The sequence below is a fragment of the Xiphophorus hellerii genome, chromosome 18 (assembly GCF_003331165.1).
Source record: "Xiphophorus hellerii strain 12219 chromosome 18, Xiphophorus_hellerii-4.1, whole genome shotgun sequence".
Classification (NCBI taxonomy): Eukaryota; Metazoa; Chordata; class Actinopteri; order Cyprinodontiformes; family Poeciliidae; genus Xiphophorus; species Xiphophorus hellerii.
Window position 1 is genome coordinate 9,155,966 of NC_045689.1, and position 26,117 is coordinate 9,182,082.

Genomic DNA, 26,117 nt, shown 5'->3' on the forward strand with positions numbered 1-26,117 from the left:
ATGCTCATTCATCTTCAGCAGCCTAGAGCGGATGTGTCACTTCGATCCACTCTGCATCACATGACGCATCAATGCAACAGGAAAAAACAAAATATATGTAGTTAGTAACTTGACCGAAGTGTTGGGTAGGAGCGGTGGACATTAGATGCGACAGGCGGTTTGGTGAAGGCTTGAACAATGCGAGAGCGACCCTCGAACTTCCTTATCTGGAAACAGTTTTTCTAACGAGGGATTTGTCTGAATCACACCCAGAAGGCAACAGGAAACCGGTAAAGTTTTTCTTTTCTTCAAGATTCACTTTGCCAATTCATTTAAAAAATAAGCGCAAATTCATAGAATTTAGTCAGTCCGCGAGAAAGAAAAAAGGAAACTTTTATAAGGTTAAGAATATATTTTGCGTGAACTGTTGAATGTTTACAGGGGACTCATTTTAAACTGAAAGTCTTAAATGTGAAATTAAGGGCAGGTTTTCATGTGCCATATATCAATTATATGTTTGTCTATATATTTGAGCTTTAGTTTCAGAATTTGATTAATTGATTTATGACAGGTGTCCCTCTGCAAATGCTAAAACTTCCCTTTCTGTTATCTTCCAGCTGTTTTGCGATAAGACTTATAGGCAAGTATAACAAGAAAGAAAACAAAAATGGCTCAACTATTTTACAAGAGAACTGACAACTCCACATACAACGACCGTCTCCCACTGCGGATTGTGCGGGCAGAGGCTGAGCTCTCTCCCATGGAGAAGGTCTACCTGGGGGCCGTAGAAAGAGGGGACTACGCGAGTGTAAAACAAGCGTTAGAGGAGGCTGAGATCTACTTTAGAATCAATATCAACTGCATCGACCCGCTGGGACGCACGGCCCTCCTTATTGCCATCGAAAACGAGAACCTGGAGATCATAGAGCTTCTGCTCAGCTATAACATCCATGTGGGTGATGCCCTGCTGCACGCCATTCGTAAGGAAGTAGTGGGGGCCGTGGAGCTGCTTCTCAATCACAAGAGGCCACGTGGAGAAAAGCAGGTAACAGAAAGCAAATATTGTTTAGATCAACCTCAAAAAGTAATTTTTCTATATAAACTCCGTGTTTTTTAAACTAAGTTTAAAATATCATTTGTTCAAGTGGCTCTAGTTGTGTCTCTTTCAGTTTAAGACTCAGTTCACTCCCATTTCCTGGACATTGTTCAAAAGTTAAGAAAACCAAAAACTTTTCAAGCTCATTTTTTTTTCTTTTTGTTGATAGATTTAATCTTACTGCCAGCTGTTTTAGTCCTATCGGATCAATTTAGCTACAGATCTCAGTAAGTTATTTTTTTGATACTTTAAATGTGATAACATAAATTGAATCTCATTGATTTTTTTGCAGATGCAGTGTATTGCGGAACATTTTGTTATGTTGCAATCACAAATCTCAATGTTTTGTTTATTGGTATTTTATTTGACACACCATAAACTTTGTCTTTTAACTTCAAAAGACTAATTTTGAAGTCAATATTAGTCTTGGAAATATTAGTCTAATCTTGGAAAACATTTTCCAAATAAAATACGATTGCTGTTCAGACAAATTTTCTTAGAACAGCTTAACCACAAGCCATTAGCAGTGGACTTTCAGTCAGAAGGCATTAATTTGTTCCTTTCAAACTGTTATTTGCATCCTGTATGGAGTTTGAAAGCAATGTTCTTCTAAAGCTATCCAATATTTGTGTTACCTACTTTGGTTTGTTCATTGTCAACTCATTTGTGCATTTCTCTCTTGGTTCCTCACTAAGATCCCCCCAATTCTGTTGGACAAACAGTTTTCAGACTTCACTCCAGACATTACTCCAATCATCCTTGCAGCTCAGACAAACAACTATGAGGTCATCAAATTGCTTCTGCAACGAGGTGTTTCCGTACCTCTGCCACATGCTGTGCGTTGCAACTGCATGGACTGCATGTCCAACACAGACGTGGACAGCCTTCGCCACTCACGTTCTCGTCTTAACATCTACAAGGCCCTTGCCAGTCCATCTCTCATTGCCCTCTCCAGTGAAGATCCATTCCTGACAGCTTTTCAGCTCAGCTGGGAGCTGAAGGAGCTCAGCACAGTAGAGAATGAGTTCAAGTCAGAGTATGAAGAGTTGTCCCAAATGTGCAAACAATTTGCAAAAGACCTTCTGGACCAGACTCGAAGCTCCAAGGAGCTGGATATAATTCTCAACTACCGTGATGACATCGATCCTCTGCTGGATGAGAACAACAATGACCTAGCCCGTTTGAAACTGGCAATCAAATACTCCCAGAAGGAGGTACGTGTCTTTTGTTAATAACACCTATTTGAAATTCTACATCGGTGGTCTGGTCAGAAGGAGCAACATTGATGTATTTAGTGTGGTAACCTTTGTATGCAAACTTGGAAGGGATACTATTAAACCAGTACAAGAAGAAACTAGATTTGATCTGATTTGATCAGTGTGGAGTGAAGGAAGAGTGAAGGACAAGAAAAGTGCCAAGATGGGCTGTAAATGGCCAGAGATGGGTGGAGACATCCTCTGGGACTTTAGAGCAACATGTAATTGCCAGTCTGCCTCTTAACAATGCATTACAGTAGGCCCTTTTAGTGAGTCCCACGATGATTAGATAATTGGGTATAATGATGGAAGATACAACGATCATTTCCTTGAAATTCAAACTCATGACATTTTAATGAGGGAAGGACATTTTATGGTCTTTAAAATCTGTTTTTGAGTTTGCATTCATTGATTTTTAGCTAAAGCTACAAGAAACAGTGAATGTATAACACAATTGAGGGCGAGAATAGCTATTACAAAATAAATAGTCAAAAATACAAAATCAATGATCATAAAATAACAAGCAGTGAACATCCACCGATGAATCTCCAATTATTCACTTTCTCTACTCACTAGGTTTTGTTCAGTGCAACGGGGCAAACAAGCTTCTGATTGCACCATGCAAAACTTTAGCCCCAGTCAGACAATCACACATGTTGATTTGGTGGGATCAAGAGGCTCTGTCTTGTATCTGGGATTTTGCAGGAAAATGAGAGGTTCATGAAATGAAAGTGATGAGCATAAAATATAAACTGGCTCTGAGATTACTTCTCTAGGTGGATCAAAAAGTTACTCTAGTGTGTTCATTACTTCTGATGAGTATCAAGGCATGCAGAACACATGTAAAGTAAAACCTAAAAGGGGATCTTGTGTACACTTGTATACCATGCCATTCTAATCAAACACACTTTTCTTAACAATTTACACTATGAACACCTTTAAAAAGCTAAAGATTTGGTCACTTCCTGTACTGGTGTTAATGTAATGCTAGCTGAAACAGATGTTGAGTCTTGGAGAAATAAATCTGAGCAGGTTAACAGCTTATTCCAAAACAAATTTCAGATCTGAATTTCATAGTGGCAGGGAACATTACATGTGGAAATCTGAAAAGCTAGTTGCCATTCTTAAAAACATGGAAGCCCCAGCAAGGGTATGCCATGCAATAAGACCTGAGATATAGCCGGCATTGTGATATGCATGTTAGATGTCTCTGAAAACTCCAGTAACAAACACTGGGGCACATACAGTAACTTGTTTGGAATCACATGTAATTGTGAGGTTGTATCTAAGTTTAGAGTAAATATAAACATTCTCCCTTGGACAGACAAGACCAAACAAAAGAACTGGTGTTTACCCAAAATGCAGAACAACACTTGTAGAGAAATCCACAGAGCAAATCAGTTATCAACCACAGCAGCCACGCCTCAAACATTGTGTTGGAGAGGACTGATGATTTGGGTTTGTTTTGGCAGCCATAGTACTGAAGTGCTTTTGAAGTCATTGAGTCAACCGTGAATTACTTTGCAAACCAACGTTTTCAATGTCATACATGACTTTATGTGAATCTGATTAAATGACTGTGATTCCAGACACAACACTACATCATTAACAAACAGACCACAAAATGTATACATATAGTGTGTGATGTTTAGTGCATTTTGCAATTGCTAGTTTCAACTCTAACTATCGAAGGTAGATTTTGGATTAGAAAATTAAAATTATACTTTAGAATACTGGTTTTCACTTTGTGCTGTTCGGTAGACATGCAGAAAGCACCGTGTGAGGGAAAGGAAGTGCTGGAACGATATTCTCATCTATTTTATGTGTGAACCTAATAATTTAATAATGAAGTAAAATAGAAAATAGAGGGAGGACGTAAGACTCGGGCTATTTGAATCTATAAAATTTGAATATTCCTTTCTGTCTCCGTATTAGCCACAGTCATGCTGTCTTTATGTTCACTCAGGAACAAAATACAGTATGTGGCAGCTATACTGTGCTTTAATGTTTTGTGGAATGGGGAAAATGAAACATTAATTCATGATGAAACATCCAGCAAACCTCTGGCACTCCTCTTTTTATTTCATTTTTCTTTCATTTGTGTAATATTTATTGAAATTTCATAAAAACAGTTGAAAAATATCAGATTCACCCTCAATTTCATGCTTTATTTCATGAGGATACTGGTTTCCTAATGGAACCATTGACTAACATGTAATAGTTTTGCGGGTGACAGTTAAATTGAACGAAACAGACTGTATGGGATCTATTTGACTACAATGTTGCTAAAATGAAATTAACATCAATTACTGTCTGCGAGTGTTCATCAAATATTTATATCAAATCTCAGTAGACTGGGGGATAAGTGTAGGAAACAGACTTGAGATTCAATTTGGATTCCAGTTACAGCAATCAATTGTTGCATTTCTTAAACTGAATAACTGTTTAAAATATAGGCTCTTAGATATTTGAGAAAATTATTATTGTTTTATTAAGGCTGGTAAGGACCCCATCCTTCTGAATTAAGACCATCCTGTAGTCTCCTTGTTACTGTCTTTGGGAAATTTGGAAAGCATTAAAGTGATAGAAATCATGATGCTGATATGTTTGAAGTTGTGACCAAATAGATTTTCACTTACTGGTTTCCATCCTACCACAATGCATTGTTAAAAATGTCACAAGGATATTTCTTTGACCTTTCCTGTTAAGGACAAAATCATGCCAGTCTTTCATCAGTTTATCAAATGTATAACAGCTGAAGGAGGTTTCAACAGAAAACTCTGAACCACTTAACCTGTCATTGTGCTCTGTAATTGTAATCCACCACAGTATTTATAAGGATAAGTCGGCATGAATGGCTAAAAATTAGGACACAAAATTTAGATTGTATTATTCACTTATTGAGTCAATGCCTCAGAAGCTCTGAAACGTTGTAATGTGTTTTTTTATGAGTAAGACTAAATACTGCAATTTGTAGACAGCTTCTCCTCCCCTCAGCTCCAATATTGATGCTGAGATGTTGTCTTTGAAATAACAGCCTGAAAAACTGAAACCTTTCTATAGTTTCCCAGCAATCAGCACAGCTGAGGTTCGGTGGTAGTGTATTATTTGTGTGCTCTTCTCCCTACCAAGTCCTGATCCATTGGGCAGCCAGAACCCAAATTCTCTATGACATGAAACGGTGAGCCAACTGTGCTCCTCAAAAACCCTGCATCCATGTTGTATTCAGAGGTGTTGCAGCTTCAAGCCATTGTGAACGGGGCCTAAAACTGCATCATTTTTCCAAAGCCATTTTTACACATTTTAAACATTTGCTGTGGGGCTGCAACTAATGATTAGTTTAGTAATTGATTAATTTGTCGGTCATTTTGATGATTAATCAATGTTTTTGAGTCTGTATTCAGTTAATTGATTGACTAAATTAGCTAACGATTATTTTCAATAATTGATTCATCACGATTAATCATTTCAACCATATTTAACTGTTGTATTTTAACAAGCAAATAGATTTAAAAGATAGAAAGAGGTTGAGCCTATTTTAGATTTTAGTCTTTTACCTTTTCTTCTGTCTCTCTTTTCCTCAGTTTGTTGCTCAACCCAACTGCCAGCAGCTTCTTGCGTCTCGGTGGTACGATGAGTTCCCAGGCTGGAGGAGGCGTCACTGGGCAGTGAAGCTCATCACCTGTGCTTTCATTGGCCTCCTCTTTCCATTGCTTTCTGTCTTCTACCTGTTATTTCCAACGACTCGCTATGGCCAATTCATCCGCAAACCTTTCATCAAGTTTATCTGCCACACTTCTTCCTACTTGACCTTCCTCATCCTGCTCTTCTTGGCCTCACAGCATATCGACTCTGGTGACCCAGAATGCCGGGCTGCCTACTTCCAGGGTCCAGCGCCCACCACTGTGGAGTGGCTTATCCTGCCTTGGGTGATTGGTAACAATACATGCCACCCGTTGTTCATCATATGTATCTGTTGTTGAACATATTTAATCTGTAATAAGTAATTTTATTGAACATTGTAACTTTAGCCACTGTAACTACTGTACAGTAGCTAAAGTTACTACAGATGATTACTTGTAGATGTGTGTAAAGATGTGTATAAAAAAATTATAGCAAATTTTAGCTTTTTTTTTTTACCATTTATTGTCCCAGGTGACCATATCTAATGACCAATAATGTGATAATCCCAGTTTACCCCTGCTACTTGTTTTATCCAAGGTTTCGTATGGGCTGAGATCAAACAAATGTGGGAAAGTGGTTTAAAGAACTACATGGATGATTGGTGGAACATAATGGACTTCATAATGAACTCCTTGTATCTTGCAACTATTTCTCTAAAAATTGTTGCATATACAAAGGTAATTTGCAGCCTTAAGTCTAGATGAGCTTAGTTGTGGATTTTACATTGACTATACAGAGATAATGCAAACTGATGTCTAATAAAATGTTTATTTATTTTTATTTTTTAACAGTACAGAGGATACAAAACGAGAGACAGCTGGGAAATGTTGCACCCCACGTTGATAGCAGAGGCCTTGTTTGCCATTGCTAACATCTTCAGCACCTTACGTCTGATCAGTCTTTTCACTGCCAACTCACACTTGGGTCCTTTACAGATTTCACTTGGCCGAATGCTTCTGGACATCCTCAAATTTCTGTTTATCTACTGTCTCGTGCTTTTGGCTTTTGCAAATGGCCTTAACCAGCTCTATTATTACTATGCAACAGAGGGTGAAAAGAACTGCACCGGTATTCGATGTCAAACCCAAAATAATGCCTTTTCAACGTAAGTCAAGTCATTATTTACCACTGATATTTCTAACAATCAGAAATATGTTTCAACATACCTGTTACAGTATTTTTTAAATACATTACTGGTTGTTCTCTTCTCAGGTTGTTTGAAACACTCCAATCATTATTCTGGTCTGTGTTTGGCTTGATTTCTCTCTATGTGACCAACGTAAAAGCGAACCATACAATTACCAAATTTGTTGGCTCTACTATGTTCGGCACCTACAATATAATCTCCCTGGTGGTGCTTCTGAACATGCTAATTGCAATGATGAACAATTCCTACCAGCACATTGCGGTAAGTCCTATAGATAAGCCATTTGTTTTTAATAGGCTTAACATTAGCTTATTACTTAAAATTTCAATTATTTTCTTGTTTTTTCCAGGATCATGCAGACATAGAATGGAAATTTGCACGGACAAAATTATGGATGAGCTATTTTGAAGAGGGCGGGACTTTACCATCTCCGTTCAATATAATCCCGAGTCCAAAATCTGTGTTTTATCTACTTAGGTGGATAAAAACAAATGTGTTCAAGAAACCAGGCAAAAAATCGATGCACACATTTGAGACATTAGGGGTAAGGAGTTGCAAGATGTTTACTCTGATGAGTTTTCAGTGCCTCAACACTTTGCTCCAAAAGAGCTTGGCATAAATTTAATAAGCTAATAGCTATTTCAAAGTGAATCATAAGAGCTTCTTTTTTTTTGAAAGGGCGTGTAAAGAAAATGTATCAGCAGTAGACGGGGATAATATGCTGCTTTTGCTTATCCTTTAATCACAGGTGCGGGCAGCAGAAAATGTCAGATTAAACCATGAATATCAGGTTTGTTGTCAAACAAGTACCATACTATTACATTTTAGTTTTGATCTTAGATGAATAAGAGTATGAGTTTATCTAAAATCTAGTTTGCATTTTAGGCGGTACTGAAGAACCTTGTGAAGCGATATGTTGCTGCAATGATCAGAGATGCCAAAACCGAGGAAGGGTTGACAGAGGAAAACTTTAAGGTATGTATGATTGTAATCTAATCGTTGATTTTCTTAAAGTGTATAAAGCTGTTTGTATTGCTGTACATGCAACTACATAAAGAGTACATTTATATCAAGTTTATACTAAACCATTTGAGCTCAGTTTAGCTACACAACCTATAATTTTCTTCATTTTTCTAAGTTTCCTTCTCAAAGAAAATTCAAAGTATATTGTTATTCTGAGCAGTGTCTAGTATGAACCATGTTAATCTGATTTTCAGGGAGGACTCCACTATAAACTGCATTTACATTATTTGCTACCTTCATCCTTAAATACTGGCAAACTGTTTGACTCCTTTTTTCACAGAATAAATAACACCATCGATTGCTATGGTCTTGAACTGGTTTATAACTTTTGCTGGTCTTTGTTTTTTTGTTTTTTTTACTTTAATGAATAGGAGCTTAAGCAAGATATCTCCAGCTTCCGCTATGAAGTTTTGGGAATGATGAAGAGTAAACCTCACAGCGGGGGAACAAGTCCAGTTGCAAGCACAACATTGGCTTATCCTGGAAATTCCTTCAAATATTGTCGTAAACCTGCTGCCAGTGAGCGTAAAAAAGTGTCACACATGTTGGAGGCAAAGTCCCCCACTATACTTCAAAATAAAGCTGCCAACACAGCCAACTCTCTGGGCTCAGATTATCAAAATAATTGTTCTGTTGTTGTGTGGAGTGCAGAAAAGACTGAGATTGAAATATCAAAAGATCAGTCAAAGGGTGAGTGCTCTCCGAAACAGGAGCAAACGTCCTTTCTGAAATGTGATGAAACAAATTCCTTGTTTGTGGCATCTGGCAGGCAAGACAAAGCTCTGAGTGGTAAAGCAGATGTGGAAGTCTCACAGAATATCAACACAGAAACTCAGGAAATAGGGTTTTCTTGTACCGTCCTTTCTAAGGAAGTGACAAATGGTCCAAAAAAAAAGCAAAACTGAGTCTGCAAGAAAGTAAAATAAGGAACACACAGTAAAATCATTATTTACTTAATCTTCATATTTTAAAAAATAGCTTGTGAAAGACAATAGCTATACTACCATACTGCGCGCCGCTTATACATTAATACGTTCAATCAGTTATAAAAGACCCGGTAAGAAATCCTCTTTACGAACGACGTGATTGCTCACTTGCTGCTCAGGAAAGTGAGTTTTCAGCAGGTATGCTATGCTATTTAGCTCTTACTTTGAACATCTGTTTGGCTGTTACAAAAAAATAGACTGTCTCTACCTACACAAATAGTCATACACTTGAAAATTGTTATTTTTGATTCTATGTAATTGTGCAAAAAAATCTGAATCTAATTTCATTTAGAAAGTTAACACTAATTATATATTCCCCTAGTCTACTATTTAATCTAATGTATTGTTTAATTTTGTCGTTACCTCAGAATATCACAGAGCCTTGAAAATTAGAGGCTTCCTGTACTTCACATTCATATCCCCAATGATGGTAAAGCTGTGAAATGGAACAATCTTAAGAGTGATGTTAAAGAAGAGAACATGTGTGCAAATTTTGAGATTGGTTTAAGGATCTGCTTTCTAAAGATCTGTGTTTTATATCTTGTGGGCTAATGAGCTTTGACAACTTTTACTATGAAACATTATAAATACTCACTAATAAAACAAAGCAAAATGTCATGGTCTTCTAAGTTGCCTTTATTTGAAAATGTGGGGTGTTAAAAAAACATCAGAGGACAGTTTGTTGTTAAAAAGTTGAACATATTTTAAGTTTTAACATAGCTGAATGTTTTTCACTTATGCAAGCTTGTGCTCACTGGCCAGGGTAAATAATGTAAGAATTGATGCATTATCATTGTTCACAACTCACATTAGCATATTCATGGTATCCAACTATTATGGCCTGAATGAAGAAGTCAGGATTTAAAACTTATTCTGATGTATAATTTGATTTAACTTAATTAGGAGCTTTTGTGTTATATATAGGTCGCCAGACATGAAGTATCCTCTGTGCTAGATATGAATATACTGTATGTTTTAATTATGACTGTTTACAATGGCTAAAAATGAAGTAATGCCACTTTTACACATAACATAACATTATACAAATTCATCATACAAAAGACACGTGTGTGTATTTTTATTTTTTAGAGTAACACGGTAGAAAATGAGCAAATTAATCTATGTCAAAAGCAGTCCCCATAAAACTAATCAAATTAACTGGTCTTACTAACATACTGCTGATTGAAGACCACCTTATCTTTTACACGCAGTGCTGAAACTAGGTTCAGGTCTTTGGTACAAAAGCAACAGTTGAGTGGGATGTTTGAAATGGCAAGGCTATAATGCTATGTAAACCGTTTTTGTATGCTACATTGTTCTCTGACATAGTTTTGACTTACTAGATTATGAGTTGCCATCTGCCACTTTAATGCCTCATAAAGTTCAATATATGCTATTAAATATGCAACCAGGCGCTACCAGACATTAATTTCTCAACCACATTGGGATTTTACATATCTGAGCTGTTTCACAGACAGTCATTTCCTAAGTTTTGATGTATCAAAACAGATGTACTTAAGACATCATTTGTTCACACAAAAAAAGAGTAATGTTTTTACCCTGCTTTGTAAATGTGCCATAGCTGCTTTTGGCTTTACAAGACTCTGTCTTTTACAGTGGAAATTCTGATGAGCAGAATGATCTGGAATTGATCTAGAATGGTCAGCTAGGATCATTAAAAATGTTTTTATTTGCTACAATAAAAAATAATAGAGTTTTGGCAGAGACCCTCAGCATAGCACCACACATCTAAATTTGATCAAAGTAATTAAAGAAATCTGTAATTGATATTCTCTCTGAATATTCTGGCAGGAGGAAAAAGACTAGAATTCTGTGCAAAAGTAATGTGTCCAAACTCTGTTCTGCCACTAGGGGGAACAAACTGCATTCTGAAGTATATGCATTTCAGCTTAGAGGTGTTTCTCCAAACAGTATGTAAAGTGTTAGGGGGTTTTCCCCCCTTCATTGCTTTTTGCTTCCCTCACAAATTACATTTTTATAGACTAAGTAAATACAAAATCTTAATTCCAAGTAAAATAACTGCTAAAAAGTATTTGGTTTGTGTGCTTTTACTGGTTTTATACCTTTAAAGCGTTGATTTGGATTTTAAAAAGTCTACAAATGTTAGTTCTAAATGAAAAAAGAACATCTGCACTTTGGATTTTTAGATAGTTTTTCTCCACAAATACCATCATTCCTTTACAAACAATGTTACAAATAATAATTTGTAGACCACAGTGAAAAGTGTTTAGTGCCAAACAGGAGAAATATTGCATTTGGAGAGGTTTGTGTTGCTCATGCATGTCAGAAATCCAACCATCCTCCTAGAGAGGAGGGTGAGACTTGGGCTATATAAACTCCAGTTAGGACTGTGTTCCTTTTACTCTGGGCTAGAGGGGAGTTCAGGAATCAAGAATGAAGCTCCTCTTTGTGGCTGCCTTCGCACTCTTTGTGCTCTCTACCTTTGATCATGCTGACTCCTCAGCTTATGACAAAATAGTTACCCACAGCCGCATTAGGGCAAGAAAAGAAGGGTAAGTCGAACAACAAAGATTTTTTTTTTATGTTTAAATTTTGCTTGTTTGCAATGATAACTTCAGATAGCTACATTTTTCACTGCACATGCATGAATCTTTAGTTTTTGAGGGCAGTCATCTTTGTGCATTTATGTTTGTTTCTCAAGAAAATTGACTTTCTTACAATTTAGTTTCATATACTGTAAAAGAATGTCATTTTATTTAAAAAAATGTAAGCTCATAATAATTGTTCTTGCATCAATGTTTATAGCTGAAAAGACACTGATGTTTGTTTTACCTACTATATCTTATCTATTCATACTTGAAAGTTTGACATAGAGCAGTCTCTTTTTTTCTCCATATTCTAAAAGAATAATTTGGATTTAAAAGCAATTTTTACTCTTATTAATCCTTGTCACATTTTTTCCAACAAATTTCACCAGACCCAATGTCTGTGCACTTCAGCAAGTTATGGGGACAAAGAAGAAATACTTCAGTACTTGTCGTAATTGGTACCACGGGTCCATCTGCGGAAAGAAAGCGTAAGTTGGTTATCCTGATAAGAGAAATGACATTCAAGTGTAGGAAATAAAGTTACCTGCTCTGTTTGTTTCTGAAAACATGCTTGCCATTTCCTCTTGCTCTCCCATCTTCTCCTGTTTCATCTTCAGTAGTTTTCATGGAAACCTGGATGTCTTCACAGTAACAGATCATAACATCTGTTATGTTACTTTTAGTTGCACTGGTTTGTAGAATGAAAAACACATTTATAGAAGCAGTCCTAAAACCTTTCGTCTCAAAGACAATTCTATTTGATCCCATAAACTTCGATGGGGGTTTAATAATGTTACAAGCCCGGTGGTCGCTGGGTGCCACAGCGGTGAACCACTGATTCCAGGATATGATGTGGCTGCAGAATAGAGACTGCATTCATGAATGGAAACCCATCAAGCGCCGTCATTAAAACCCATTTTTTTGTTAGCAGTCCTGCTGGCTCAGCACATTGCAGCTTAAACATAAATCTAAGCCATGCCATGTCTTGGTGGGTCTTGGAGTCTTTTTCTCCCTTGTTACCAAACATATCATTTAAAGTTGGTAGCTGTTCTTAACAGAGGCGGTCCTAACATAAATGGCACCCTGGGTGAGCCCCTCCTTCTGGCAACCCCCACAGATCCAATCCTTTAACAAAGCCCACCTTGCAAAGAAAAGGAAAACTCCCCCATATAAACCCCCACATTTACTAGAGTATATTAATTTAATTGGAAACCTTTGGAAGAAAACATACACTGACTAATGTGAGAAAGTAGAGACTCAAACAATTAAGCAAATTTTTTTATGTTTTTTTTTTTTGCCAACATACTTAAATCTGAATTTAAACCATTACTTATTCTAAAAATATTGTTTCAGTCATATCCTGGTCTGGCCCAAGTTATTTAAATAGAGAACCACAAAGTTTGTTGAAAGTGGAATAAAATTGAATGTAATAGAATGTATAAGAAAATTTGGCAAAGCCCAACATTTTAACAAAAGTAGCTTTTCCATGAGATCAAATAAATGTTTACACCAACTGTGCATCAAGACTCCAGAAGACCAGACAGTAGTAAGGTTTAAATTGTTCTTTTCATATCGTTCCAACTTGGTTTAATCTCTTGTATCCTGCAAAAATATTTGTTCTTTTCCCATTGGGAACATTTGTGCTTTCAAAGTGAGTCTGATTCCAAGAAAACTTTACTACCAAGCTCTTTGACAGACTGTGGTGTATTATATTACAATACTAACACATACATTAAAGAGGGGAAACTTTACAATAAAGTTATCACGATTTGAAGTGGTGCAATACTTCTCTAAAGATGCTGATGGTCAAAAGTTTCCAGGCCCGCTGCCAGGCACAGTCCCTTTGTGTGGGAAAGCAATATAACAAGTTTTGCTGACTCTGCCCCATCGGGGCTTGTATGAGCTCATCCCCGTCCCTGCAACTCCATTCAACCTTGGTTTAAATACAGATGTTATATACATGCAGTTGGCCATGATCTAGAAGCAGTGGTTTTTGCATGGTTTAAAATATTTGCAGTGGATTAAGCAGTGTGCCTCAATAATCTCCATGCCTATAAACTCTGAGCTATTTGATCGTTATGTATTTAATAAAATTATATTAGCGGGCAACATTTCAGACATTTATTACATGTTGTTTTTATGTTTAATCGTTCATTTTTTGAACATTGCATACCGTGAGAGTAGCACTGCTATTTAATACTAGTTCTAGAAGTCCACTACAACTGGAGAACACATGTGGAGCTTTAATGGTATGCACATTTTAAACAACTTCCTGAAAGAAAACTCCTAATTTTGAACAATTGATGTCTCCAATTAAATTCTGTTGAATCATTGCTGAATCATGAATATTTTTGATCCAATTGCAAGTGGTTCATTTTTAAAACATAAAAGCCTAACATTGTTCTTAGTATTTGTCATGATAACTATGGACACCCTAATCACGTCAAGCTGAAGTTGGGTAAAGATCATATTCTCTCACGATAAACCTAAGAAATCTCTTCTAATGACCTCCTCAGCCATCCCTAGAAGCATGTGGTATTGCTTATCTTTAATAGCTGCATCCGGAGAGCTCATTTCTTCAGGGTCCTTTTATTGTTGAATACCTGGGAGTTATTTGGGGTAACATGTACTGTACATCATCACATAGTAGCTTTACTGTAGGTGGAGTCAGAGTTGCAGTTTCGACATGACTGATCGCGTTGGTGTAAGTCACGTATTTGTCTCACAGCTGCACATTAAGTTTTACAGTTCTCTTCGGATTGCAGTGTCAGGCAAAATGAGTGGAATAAACAAATTATCCGTTGTTTCTTTGGCAGGGTTAGGATCTCAGTAGTTTTCCATTTTTTAATAAGACTTATTAAGAAATGGAAAACTATTGAGATAATTTTTTAGACATTATATTATTCTTACAGCTTATAATGAATCATTTTTATGCTTCCAAGTACTTTTTATTGGCAAAAATGCCAACATGTTTAAGGTTAGTCGAATGTCAAGAAAAGTTCAAAATAAATGGTTATCTTCAAAGAAAAGGGCTTGGCAAAAAAATAATAATAATAATAATCGACTACTGAAATGGTAGCATTTATCCTTAAGGCACCATTTCCCTGAGGCTTTGGCTCAGACTTCTGGATCGCACTGTGTTGAGATTATCCAGGAGATAATGAGTTACATCTTCAAACACAGAAGAATCCTCTTAAAGACAGACAACCTAATCCAAAACAGACAACTCATTACAAATTTCAAAATTGTTATATAACTTAGTAAAAAAAAACAAAAAAACAGTAATTGCAAGCATTATTTTAAAGAATGTGAAATACACATGGTTTAGACTTGAATGCTTGTCTGTGTTCTCTGCAGGACTGTGCTGTATGAATGCTGTCCAGGATATATCAAGCTTGAAGGCATGCAAGGCTGTCCAGCAGGTATAGGACTAACTGGGTGGATAAAAGTTAGATGAAGGTCCTTAATCCATTTGGAGAATAGATGTGAATTAATTTTGATATCACACTCAATTAATTGGGAGTAATTTTGCAACTTTTAATTGTCCTTTCAAAAAAGTACATTTGTTTTTTAGTTGCTCCAATTGACCACGTGTATGGGAGTCTGGCTCTTGTTCAGGCTACTTCAACCCAAAATTATGCGGACATTTCTAAGCTAAGACCTGAGATTGAGGGACCAGGATCTTTCACTTTTTTTGCTCCAAGCAATGACGCCTGGGGGCTGTTGGATGAGGTGAGTCAGGACAAAACCAAAAGTTCTTTAACTTGTTGTTCTTTGTGTCGCATTTTGACCACTTTGTTTTTCTCATCTTACAGACAATAAGGAATGCACTGGTCAGCAACGTCAACATTGAACTCTTCAATGCTCTGCACTACCACATGGTCAACAAACGCCTCCTAACCAAAGATCTAAAGAATGGATTGAAATTGACCTCTATGTACAATGACCTTGGTCTCTATATTAACCATTATTCCAATGGGGTGAGTATTGCTATGTAGTACATGTTGCAGTATTATGAAATAGTCTTGCATTGGAACAGATTGTCTGAGGTTTACTGAGAAAATTTATATTGTTCACAGGTGGTTACTGTAAACTGTGCTAGGATTATCTATGGTAACCAGGTTGCAACCAATGGAGTTGTTCATGTCATTGATCGTGTCATCACTAGTGTTGGAAGCACTATCCAGGATTATATTGAGGTTGAGGAAGATTTAACAAAGCTAGCTGTAAGTGTGCACATTATACATATTTTCTAAATTTTTTTATGTTGAAGTTTTTAAATCATAATGCTATTTCTGAAACCACTTGTTAGGAAGTAGCTCAGACTGCTGGACTGCTGGAAAAACTGGGTCAGCCAGGATTCTACACTCTCTTTGCTCCTACCAACAATGCCTTTGACAAGATTGGTGGCGATACCATGGAAAGACTTTTAAATGACAAAGATGTCCTGAGAGGTAAATCCAACAATTGTAAATGAAACAAGTGAAACAGCATAATTTAATGGAAAGGATGGTTTTCAAAAAAGGAATTTTAAATCTTGAATATGATCAATTCAAATAAGGAAAACCACTTTGGTTCTGTGATATGCATACAGAACTCTGAGGTTTACAAAAACCCATTATTGGCATGGATGTCATTAATTAAAGTTTTGGTGATTCAATACAATACTTATTGTTCCAACTGAGATAAATTTACTTTCTGTAACCATTAATAAGATTCTGGCAGATAAATGTTTAAATTAATTTAGGCATTCCACCAACATTTTTGTGTTACAAATGTGAAAAGTTAGAAAAATTCAGAGGCACATGAACAGGCATCATAATTTGGAAATAATAGCGTGTTAGGCCAATGGGTAGGTGTAGGGATGGAGCAAATGTTGCGCACCTTCTCACATCCAGTTCAATGAGTCAACTATAAACCTAGCTTAATCCGTCTTTACTATCACTGTTACTGGTGTATGAAAAACCCTTTAAAAAAATCAAGCGCTTAGCCTCGTGGGGGGTCAAGTAAAGCCTGCTGGCCTGCTAGGCTTACAATACACTGGGGGAAATCCCAAGCTCTAAATGTGACTGTTTTATTTCCAAAACCACTTTTTTTATATGTGTTTTGGATCATTTGTTGTATCCAACAGTTAGGCATCTGACAAAACCTGTCACCCTCAATTTGAAGAAAACAGGCAAATGTTCTCCAATAAAAAAAACAAGAAAACACCCACCAAGGCTTTGCCCTATCATAAATTGGAGACTATTTTACCATAACTGTCACTGTGCACTGTGACAGCACTGTAATATCAACATACACATAAGCAAGAAGAGGCTATCCAAGATCAACAGCTTACCTGAATATTAACCTGCCCACATGGACAAGTCAATTGCATCCCATGGGAAAGTTTTATGATCAGTGGTTAAAAAGTTCAAACATTTTGATGTTTGTCTCTACAATAACAAGAGATACCAATGAACGAGTTGCAATTAGCTTTTCAGACCCATCCATCCATCTCGTAACCCTTATCCTTAGTGGGCTTGATTCCACAAGCTCTTCCAAGGTATATGTTCATCAAAATACATTTTGATATAGAAAAGATGACACACACACGTTCAGCTTCCTTTAGCATCTAACAGGAAGGTTTATTCTTCTTCTATGTACCCAACCTTGTCTATGCTGCCAACGCGACAGGCGCCCCCTAGCGGATGTATATGGAATTGCACCGAATAACTGAAATAATACTTAAGTAATATTACAATGAGAAATTAAAGATAGAATAAAATCATATTGAGGATTCTATTTTTATACTTAGTGTTTTCATTACTTATAACAGCTTGTTCTCACCCCTCTATGTGTACATATTTGACCCAGTATGTTTTATGCTGTTTTGGACAATAGAACATCGAGAACAAATTCAAACTTATGCACCAAATTCTTGTTTAAAAATTATTGGATTTGGGCGTGCCGTGGTGGCGTAGGGGTTAGCGCGACCCGTATTTGGAGGCCTTGAGTCCTCGACGCGGCCGTCGCGGGTTCGACTCCCGGACCCGGCGACATTTGCCGCATGTCTTCCCTCCTCTCCTTCCCCATTCCTGTCAGCCTACTTTCGTAAAAGGGACACTAGAGCCCACAAAAAGAGCCCCTGGAGGGGTAAAAAAAAAAAAAAAATTATTGGATTTGATTGCCTTTTTCACTCATTCATTCCATAGTAAAAACATTATGCTGGTAATGAATGTTTAAAAACTTCTGATCAGAACGTCATGTAGCTATAAAGTCTCAAGAAATAAACTTTATCTCAAATTTAAATGCCTTGTATTTATTTTTTAGAAGTATTTATGGAGTTCTGTCAATGACAAAGTAAACACTATAGTAATTATAATATAAAGCTTTCAGATTAGGGTGCGAAACTTGTTTTCATTTTGGGCTATAGCAAAGTCATGGATGCCCTCAAAGGGCAGACAGAATGCATTGATAAAATATCATTAACAAACTGTTAAAATATTAATAAATAGTTGTCTCTGCATCTTATTACTACTTCTTAAAACTAAATAATACTGAACATCAGATTGATGTAATTTGGAAGTATACAGATAACAACTTCTTTGATTTGATTGATGAAATAATATTTAAACAGAGAACCGTTATCTTGAAAGCTCCATGTATGTGCATAGAGCAATATGTCCGTCTATACAAAGATATGGTAGGCCGGACTTGGCTTCTGGATCTTGAGTTTGACACATGTGCTTTATATGGTGAGCTGTTCAACATTTTTGGCATAAGATTTGTAAAGGCTCTGAGTAGGAGGAAGCAGATGTCCTAATGAGCATACTGAACTACTTGGCAAAATATCTCAACAACTCTCTTGCCCATTAGCTTTGCCAATGATATCAAATTGATTTTGAGCTAATTATAATTACAAAGACATCCAGTCAAAGGGTCCAAAAGGGTCTAAAGGTTTTTAAGGTGTTATCAGCTCAGCTTAACATGAATCTCCATCCATTCTATAAATGTCATACTGCTTAAAGAAATAACAATTTCCAATTTTTTTTTCAGCTCTCTTGAATTTCCACCTCCTGGGCTCAGTCCAGTGCTCTGAGGCCATCATGGCAGGAACCTCTTATGAAACCCTGGAAGGAAACAACATTGAAATAGGTTGCGATGGAGACAGTTTAACAGTTAACGGCATTAAGATGGTACTCAAGAAGGACATTGTCACTACCAATGGTGTCATCCACCTTATTGACCAAGTCCTGATTCCAGACTCAGGTTAGCTCAACATTTCCCCTAATCTGCTTACTTTAGCAAACTATATTTATTCTTATTTTGTCAAATTTTCATATTTCAGTTGTGTTTTAATTGTATTTGTTTATGTATTCATTTATTTATTTTTTGCTTTTAAGCTAAGCAGGTAATAGAACTGTTGGGAGGTTCACAGGCAACCTTTGGGGACATGATCACTGAGCTGGGCCTTTCCAGTGAAATGAGAGCAGACGCTGAGTATACTTTGCTGGCTCCTTTCAATGCTGCCTTTACTGGTGAGTCACACACAGCTTGCTGTACCATGTATGGCATCTCTCTTCTGCAGTTCTTAAAGGTCTAAAGTGACAACTACTTCGTTAGCAGCAGTGTTTTCTTTCTTACATTCTTCCTCCAAGTTTGTTGTACATTTTTAATTGTATATGGAGACATGTCCATAGAAATGTTCTTGAAGCGAGAGAATGTATAGTTCAGACACACAATATAGGACAGCAAACAGTGGAAGTCGCCAATTCTTTTTAATCAGAAAACGCTTTACAATGACTCTATTTTTAAAGATTTTAAAGACCTAAGATATACATACATATATCATTCCAGGCAAAATGAGGTTTCTGTCAAAGACAATCTCTCAGTGAATCGAGTCTTCACCAGAAGTACACAAGCCTCTTTGAAATTAAAGCAAACAGACTAATTATTAGATTTTAAGGAAATCAAGTTAATTCAAAGCATAAATAAATGTGCAGGTTACTATTACATGTCTTGGCTACAGACCCATGACGTTAGTGAAAGATGTGGTGATGATTAACAAATTTAGTAAAGTATCACTTCCAATTGTGAATTGTATTTATTTACACAAGGGAAAATGTCTTTCAATTGCAGATGAAGTGATGTCCCTGGATCAAAGCGAGCTTAAGATCATCCTGGAGAATCACATCCTAAAGAAAAAGTTTGGTCTTGGACAACTGTATAATGGCCAGCAGCTGGAGACTATTGGAGGAAAGACCCTCAGGGTCTTCATTTACCGCACGGTGAGTCATCTTCACCAAAGTCCTCCCCAAAAATGAGAGCTTTAGACCACTAGACAAACACATCATTCCTTATGTCATACTTCCATTAATCACAGTATTTTAGAGAAACCTCATCAATCCTTTGGTTTAATCCTGCGGATTTTCTCTGCAGGCTGTGTGCATTGAGAATTCCTGCTTGATACGAGGCAGCAAAGAAGGGAGCAATGGAGCCCTTCATCTCATGAGGACTATGTTAATGCCTGCAGAAAAATCTATGTTCGAGATTCTGACTGAAAACGGAAATTTTAAGTAAGTCCTAGGCAATTTTGGTTAAAGTGGATTTTGGTGTTAAAATTAAGCATTTTACTCTATCACTTTTTATTTTCCGTTTAATTCACTAAGCACTCCTGGAAAAGAAAATAGTGCTGTCAGTGCAATTCATCAGCCCTCTGTGGTTTCTATAACAGCCAACTTTTTTCTTCTTTGTGCTGCAGGATCTTTTTGTCTCTAATGGAAGCAGCTGGGTTGATAGACCTGCTCAGACAAGAGGGAGGTTTTACTTTGTTTGCCCCCAGCGATAAGGCGTTTGCTGCTTTGACTGAAAGAGAGTTGAACATGTTGAAAGGTGCATCTGCTGTAATGACTTTACCATTTATTATACCTTCCTCCAGCACATATGTTGGCAGTGGAAAATTACATAAATCCCTCAACAAATAAGGTTTTGCCGTTGTTAATTTCAGGTGACAAAAATGCGCTCAAGACAATTCTTCTGTATCACTTAAGTAATGGCATTGTCATTGGAGGTGGTTTGGAGGGCGGCGTGACAAATCTGCTAAAATCTCTCCAGGGAAGCAATATTCAACTAAAACTTGTAGGTATTTAAGTATTTACTAAAGAAAATTCAACCTTTATGCATAGTTTTAAGCACAGCATATCGCAATAGTGTTCTGAATATTTAGCAGTTGTTTTTTTGTTGTTGTTCTGGAAATTGCCATATCTTAGAAAATCTCATTTTTAATTGTGATACCACAGCCAACAGCAAGCTATTGACTTATCATGGAGATCAATGTTACTTTCTGTCAATCATACCACAATCTTCTCGTTTATGTGTGCTTCAAATGTTTGTCTCAGGTGAATAATGATGTGCAAGTGAATTCCTTGCTTCTCCCAGAAACCGATCAGATGGCCACAAATGGTGTTATTCATTTTGTCAACCAAATCTTATACCCTAAAGGTGAGAATTTTGTCTATTCAACTTTATTAACATTCCCTTCCATTAATTTATTTGTCACGACATGCACATGTTTTTTTTTATTTTCTCCAAAAGCTTAATTGTGGTTAACAGCCGCTGCTGTCTTCCAGATATCCCTGTGGGGAATCAGGAACTCCTTTCAATACTCAAGAAGCTCATCACTTACATACAAGTCAAGGTGAATTAAGTTTTTATTAAAGCTTCAGTGTTTAAATAAGACAGTATGTTGGTTTTTGTAATGAAAACATATGCCTTGAAGCTTTATAATGCACCGGACCTCCTTACTTAATTTCTCTTAGGATTGATTGTTTTTATATTATTCTGATATAACTATTGTATTATATTTTTACAGTTTGTTTCAGGATACAGATATCAGGAAATACCTCTTACATTTATGAGTGAGTAATAATATTTATATATTATAGTACTATTTACATTTTAGAATTTTCAATATCTTTTTTTAATACATATTTTCTTTCTTTCTTGTTTTAGAGAAGATCATCACACGTGTTGTCCATCAATGTAATTATGATTTAAAACCCTTTCATTATCATCTAATTAATTTTGTTTTACTGAATTTTGTTTAAGGAGAAACTGATAATGCAACTAGAAAGGAAAGTAATCTTTAATTCTAAAATATCTTTTATCTTTTTTTAATGGCCATAATACTACATCTTAATTATCCAAGGCATTTACCAATACTGAGTCTTAGTCCTATACTTCAGAAAACTCTGAAGTATAGGACTTTGGTACTTTCCAATACCAAAGTATTTGGAAAGTATAGCTTTTGATTTTCTCATCAGTAATTTTGAAATGCTGCAGTTGGATTTATTTTTTTACTTACACAGCAACATATATTTGGGATTAAACAATCTTTCTTCAAGTTAGCCTAAATAAGCTCCTCCAACACAAGTTAGCATATGAAAGCTAGCAGAATGAGAATGAATCACCTGAAATACTTGTATCTGTATTATTTGTTTCTAAATTTGACCTAACATGAACAGTGACTGCCTTTAATAAATTTATAACTTCTTCCTGCTAATATTTAGGGTTTTTTTTTACTTATGCAATTTGCTACAGTGGTAGGTTAAATTTGGTAAATTTACTCTCTGTTTTGATATGACTTGTTGATACAGAAGTTCAAAACACAGGAAGATGAGACAAACTCTCTTATCATCAATGTTATTATGCAGGATTTAAAAAATTGCTAAAGAAAAGCTTGTGGTCCATAGCACAGGTTTTAAACCATGCTCATTGCAATGTGGACACATGTGTCATTGAATGAATATGATCAAGACCTCTCTAAGTGTAAGCACATCACAATGTATGGATATTTAAATGTTGTGGAAAGTTATCGCTAGGGACAATATGATAAGAATTTGTGATGCCAAAGTTTAGCTAAGGTAATAGTTCTGATACAATGTCATGGCACTCAGGCATAAATATATTTTCATCAAAGTTCATTTTAATGAAACAGTCTCTCTTTTTGCAGCTCCTGAAGTGAAAAAAGTGACAAGGATTATTGACGGGTCCACCACTACAGTTACTAGGGTCATTGAACCTTCTGTCCGCAAACTCACCAGGGTTGTCCCAGGTAAAGACTTACCATTTGGTCATTCTTTCTAAAGTCTGACATGATTCATCTTTCTGACGACTAATAAATTCTCCTTTCAGGCTTTCAATATTCTGCCAGTTCAGGCTCCACAAACATTGGCCTGGAAGGTAAATGGATGTAAAAGTAGATGTCCAAGGAAATTTACTGTAGTTTTTAGCCTTTATCTTTACAACATCATGATAGTTAGAAAGTAAAGGAGTGTGACTGTTAAACATTAGATTTATGACTTGTTAAGTGATGTTTTACTCAAATAAAAATGTCTTTTTTTTCCAACAGGAGTTGACAGATCAAGAATTGTTACCTTTGAAGGGAACACAAACCTTGACGCCGAGCAACTTGCTGGAATGATCCAAAGTGAGTTTTATCATCCTGTATAACTCACTAACTCAGAAAATTTGTTATTTATTAATATGGAGTGTGTATGCTTGCTTCCCTTTCATAGGAAGACCTAATGCAAGAAGAGGTGTAGGTAAAATAAATAAAAATAATAAGGAAAAAAAAAAAAGATTTTACCCAATCTAAATGGAATCCCCAACATCATCTTTGAGCTAATGTTGACTGTAATGTCATGTCTGTTCCTGCATCTGTGTCACATGATTGTATTGCCCTGCATCATATATGTACTCTGTCCCATTAGTCCTTCTGGGTGTTATTTATGGAATGGTTTGACTTTTTGAGAAATCAACTTAAAGTGCTTACGTTTTCCTTAAAATTACTTGGGAAAAATCATTTGTGCATGGTAAATGTGAAGCATAGAATAGAAAATAAAGCAACACAACAATGTTTAGTTGTCTAGGAGCAGGCAGATTAACTTTTTGTATCACCCCAGGTTGTCTTGTAACTTCACTGGGAAAAACAGTTAAAGCTAAACAGTAAGACCTACTGTAAAACCTTTTTTTTTGTTAGTTTACACAAATTGAATAAATACTAAATAAATTTGGGGTTTACTGGTAGGTGCTTTCTGATGTGCTCGCTGGCTGATTCCATCGCTTTCCAGTTCATGAGCTAAGTTAAGCCATCGGAGTACTGAATCACATTTTCCATGCAGATGCAGGGATCGTATCAGTCTTTTTTCCCCCCTTTAGACTCAGTGAGGAAGCACATGAGCATATTTCCAAAAAAAGTCAAACAATTTCTAATGGCAGCTTTGGCTTCTTGCTTATTTCAACATGCTTGCCTGCACATTGCATACCTAAATGTTAAGCTGACATTTACTATGTCTGGGAAACTGCATTTTGTGCAACTTTTTTGTGAGGTCTGTCTGAGGGCCATAATTCATACAGGTTTCGAGGCTCTGCGGGGGCAGTCATACTTCCACCTTCTTGCTGTGCTGAGCTTGGTTCTGTCATGTGGAAAGAACTGAGATCAGACTGTAAAGATTTCTGAGCTGTGACGCAATACTCACTGTATTTCCTATTTAAGCAATGACCAGTTCAAAGCAACGGACATTAATTTATTTTTCCATTTATTCTGTTAGGTGGCAACAGGAGGAGGGGAAGGAACTGAGAATGGTCGGATGAGGATATCTTCCTGGTGAAGTTAAACATGGAGGCTGAAACTGGTGTTTTACAAACGATACATCTAGAGTGTTGTTTCCTGAATATATTGTGATAACACTTGCTAAACACAACTGTTTTGATAAATTCTCAAATTTTAAGGTGCTTTATTTGTACATAGATTGAATTTTTAAATTCATTGTATGTTAGCAGTTAAAATTAACTGAAACGAGGAAGGTTGTAGTAGTGAAAATCAAGTCAGTATATAGGGACAAAAATATTGTTTCTAACTTTTTTTTTATTTTGATCAAGGTAAATGTTAGAGCAAGAGTGCTTAATGAGGTGCTTTGAGAAAAATCTCAGTATGAAAATGGCCTAAACTATTTTCTCTTACTTCACCTGCTATGTAACTTTAACATCTCTGACTTTAAGTGGTTTAAGGTTTCATGTACATTTGGTTAGTGGATTGTGTCATTTGTAATGATATGGATAAATCCAGGTATGCTCTTTTTTGTTTTCCAAAAATCCTACAATAAAGTGCTTCTGTTGAGGTAACTGCATTACCATAAAAAGTCATTTTTATTTCCTTGCACAGTTCCTCAATTTGTTTGTTAATGTTATATAAAAAAAATAGCTTAAATCTAAATATTATGTCTGTCATTTGTATTTGTAAGAGCAAGGTCCTCTAAAGTTTAAAAGCTTTCTGTTCACTGGACCAATTGTTCATTTATAGGTTTATGGGAGATTTCGCCCACCCGTTTATCTAAATATTACAAACAGATGTAACACAGGGTGAAGTAGAGCTCCAAGAAAGAATGCTTCTTGAGAGTGGTATGCTTTTCCATGAGGTCTAACATATAAAAATTACATTGAGAGCTAAATTTATGGGTTGAAAGGAACATACCTCTCCGTAAGCTCAAACAAGTAGAAGTTACATCAAAAGACAAATTCATATGTTAAAACCATAAAATTCAAACAGTTCCTCAAATCTTGTCATGAATGATAGCATTAATAATTTTAAAGTAAACAACAAAACGACTTATGCTTATTTGCTTGCACAGCGGTAAAATCTTACTTAACCGCATACCAGGTTTCATAGCAATTTTTCAAACTTGTAGACATTTGGATCTGGCCCAGTTCCTGTGCTGTTTGGCTCACATGCAGAATTCATCAACTCAGTTTATGGTTCATTGGATTGACTAAAATGGATAAAAACCTGAACAGCTGCCAAAGTAAAAACAAGAAACATTTGGAAGGTACCGAAAAACAATTTTGCACACTGGATGCCTTATTTCTGGAGGATAAAAGCAGAATTGCAATTTTTCTATGCACTAAGCACAGTTTAATGCGATCTCACTTGAAGAAGTCATAAAACCATTCACTAATGTGTTCTCGCTTATGTAACTTAATTTGAACAAATTCTTAAGTAAACTATGTTTATGTTTCTATTGACAGTGGTCTAAAAATAATTTGCTTGTCAATAAATTAGCAACATATATTGTTTTAGCATTTTTGTATACAAGATGAAGTACATGATTTGTATTAAAAGACCACAATTCTGTAATTGCAAAAACTCCTTTGCATTTGAAGTTGTGCTTTTTCAGCTGTTATGTTGTAAAGTAAAACTACATTGCTTGGAAATTTCCAGTGAATACTATCACATCATGTTCCAGTGACACAGAGCTCACAGGCAACATTGCTGAATGTTTATATGGCAATATACACTGCAAAGGTTGTTTAGTTTCATGCTATGTCATGCTATAT

At 36.2% G+C, this 26,117-nt stretch overlaps 2 protein-coding genes across 5 annotated transcripts; both read left to right on the top strand.

The window, feature by feature from the left end:
• Positions 1 to 9,794, top strand: trpc4b (transient receptor potential cation channel, subfamily C, member 4b). Of its 2 annotated transcripts, XM_032590905.1 has the most exons (11): positions 1 to 269; positions 597 to 1,024; positions 1,771 to 2,289; positions 5,916 to 6,267; positions 6,553 to 6,692; positions 6,807 to 7,120; positions 7,228 to 7,423; positions 7,512 to 7,706; positions 7,911 to 7,952; positions 8,048 to 8,137; positions 8,557 to 9,794. In XM_032590905.1, the coding sequence occupies exons 2-11, from the start codon at positions 647 to 649 to the stop codon at positions 9,088 to 9,090; spliced, it is 2,760 nt and encodes a 919-aa protein (XP_032446796.1). In that variant the 5' UTR covers positions 1 to 269; positions 597 to 646; the 3' UTR covers positions 9,091 to 9,794. The 2 variants fall into 2 exon arrangements, 1 of the variants encoding a protein (XP_032446796.1); XR_004342869.1 differs by lacking the exon at positions 8,557 to 9,794 and having other exon boundaries at positions 7,841 to 7,952; positions 8,048 to 8,116.
• Positions 9,795 to 11,536: 1,742 nt separating this feature from the next.
• Positions 11,537 to 24,999, top strand: postnb (periostin, osteoblast specific factor b). 3 transcript variants are annotated; one of them, XM_032590907.1, is made up of 22 exons: positions 11,537 to 11,705; positions 12,131 to 12,229; positions 15,099 to 15,163; positions 15,316 to 15,473; positions 15,557 to 15,721; positions 15,821 to 15,967; positions 16,054 to 16,195; positions 18,780 to 18,992; positions 19,127 to 19,261; positions 19,863 to 20,011; positions 20,163 to 20,299; positions 20,485 to 20,615; positions 20,731 to 20,861; positions 21,122 to 21,224; positions 21,353 to 21,420; positions 21,595 to 21,640; positions 21,735 to 21,764; positions 22,735 to 22,836; positions 22,917 to 22,964; positions 23,134 to 23,211; positions 23,300 to 23,326; positions 24,335 to 24,999. In XM_032590907.1, the coding sequence occupies exons 1-22, from the start codon at positions 11,587 to 11,589 to the stop codon at positions 24,361 to 24,363; spliced, it is 2,322 nt and encodes a 773-aa protein (XP_032446798.1). In that variant the 5' UTR covers positions 11,537 to 11,586; the 3' UTR covers positions 24,364 to 24,999. The 3 variants fall into 3 exon arrangements, with proteins under 3 accessions (XP_032446798.1, XP_032446797.1, XP_032446799.1); XM_032590906.1 differs by having other exon boundaries at positions 23,300 to 23,322; XM_032590908.1 differs by lacking the exon at positions 23,300 to 23,326.
• Positions 25,000 to 26,117: the final 1,118 nt, after the last annotated feature.

Excerpts from the sequence above, each read along its gene's own strand:
- trpc4b (XM_032590905.1), top strand. The coding sequence starts at position 647 with ATGGCTCAACTATTTTACAAGAGAACTGACAACTCCACATACAACGAC. Across the intron at positions 7,424-7,511 it reads ATTCCTACCAGCACATTGCG|GATCATGCAGACATAGAATG; the intron begins GTAAGTCCTATA and ends TGTTTTTTCCAG. Across the intron at positions 7,953-8,047 it reads GATTAAACCATGAATATCAG|GCGGTACTGAAGAACCTTGT; the intron begins GTTTGTTGTCAA and ends TTTGCATTTTAG.
- postnb (XM_032590906.1), top strand. The coding sequence starts at position 11,587 with ATGAAGCTCCTCTTTGTGGCTGCCTTCGCACTCTTTGTGCTCTCTACC. Across the intron at positions 15,968-16,053 it reads AAGATTTAACAAAGCTAGCT|GAAGTAGCTCAGACTGCTGG; the intron begins GTAAGTGTGCAC and ends ACCACTTGTTAG. Across the intron at positions 21,225-21,352 it reads CCAAATCTTATACCCTAAAG|ATATCCCTGTGGGGAATCAG; the intron begins GTGAGAATTTTG and ends GCTGTCTTCCAG.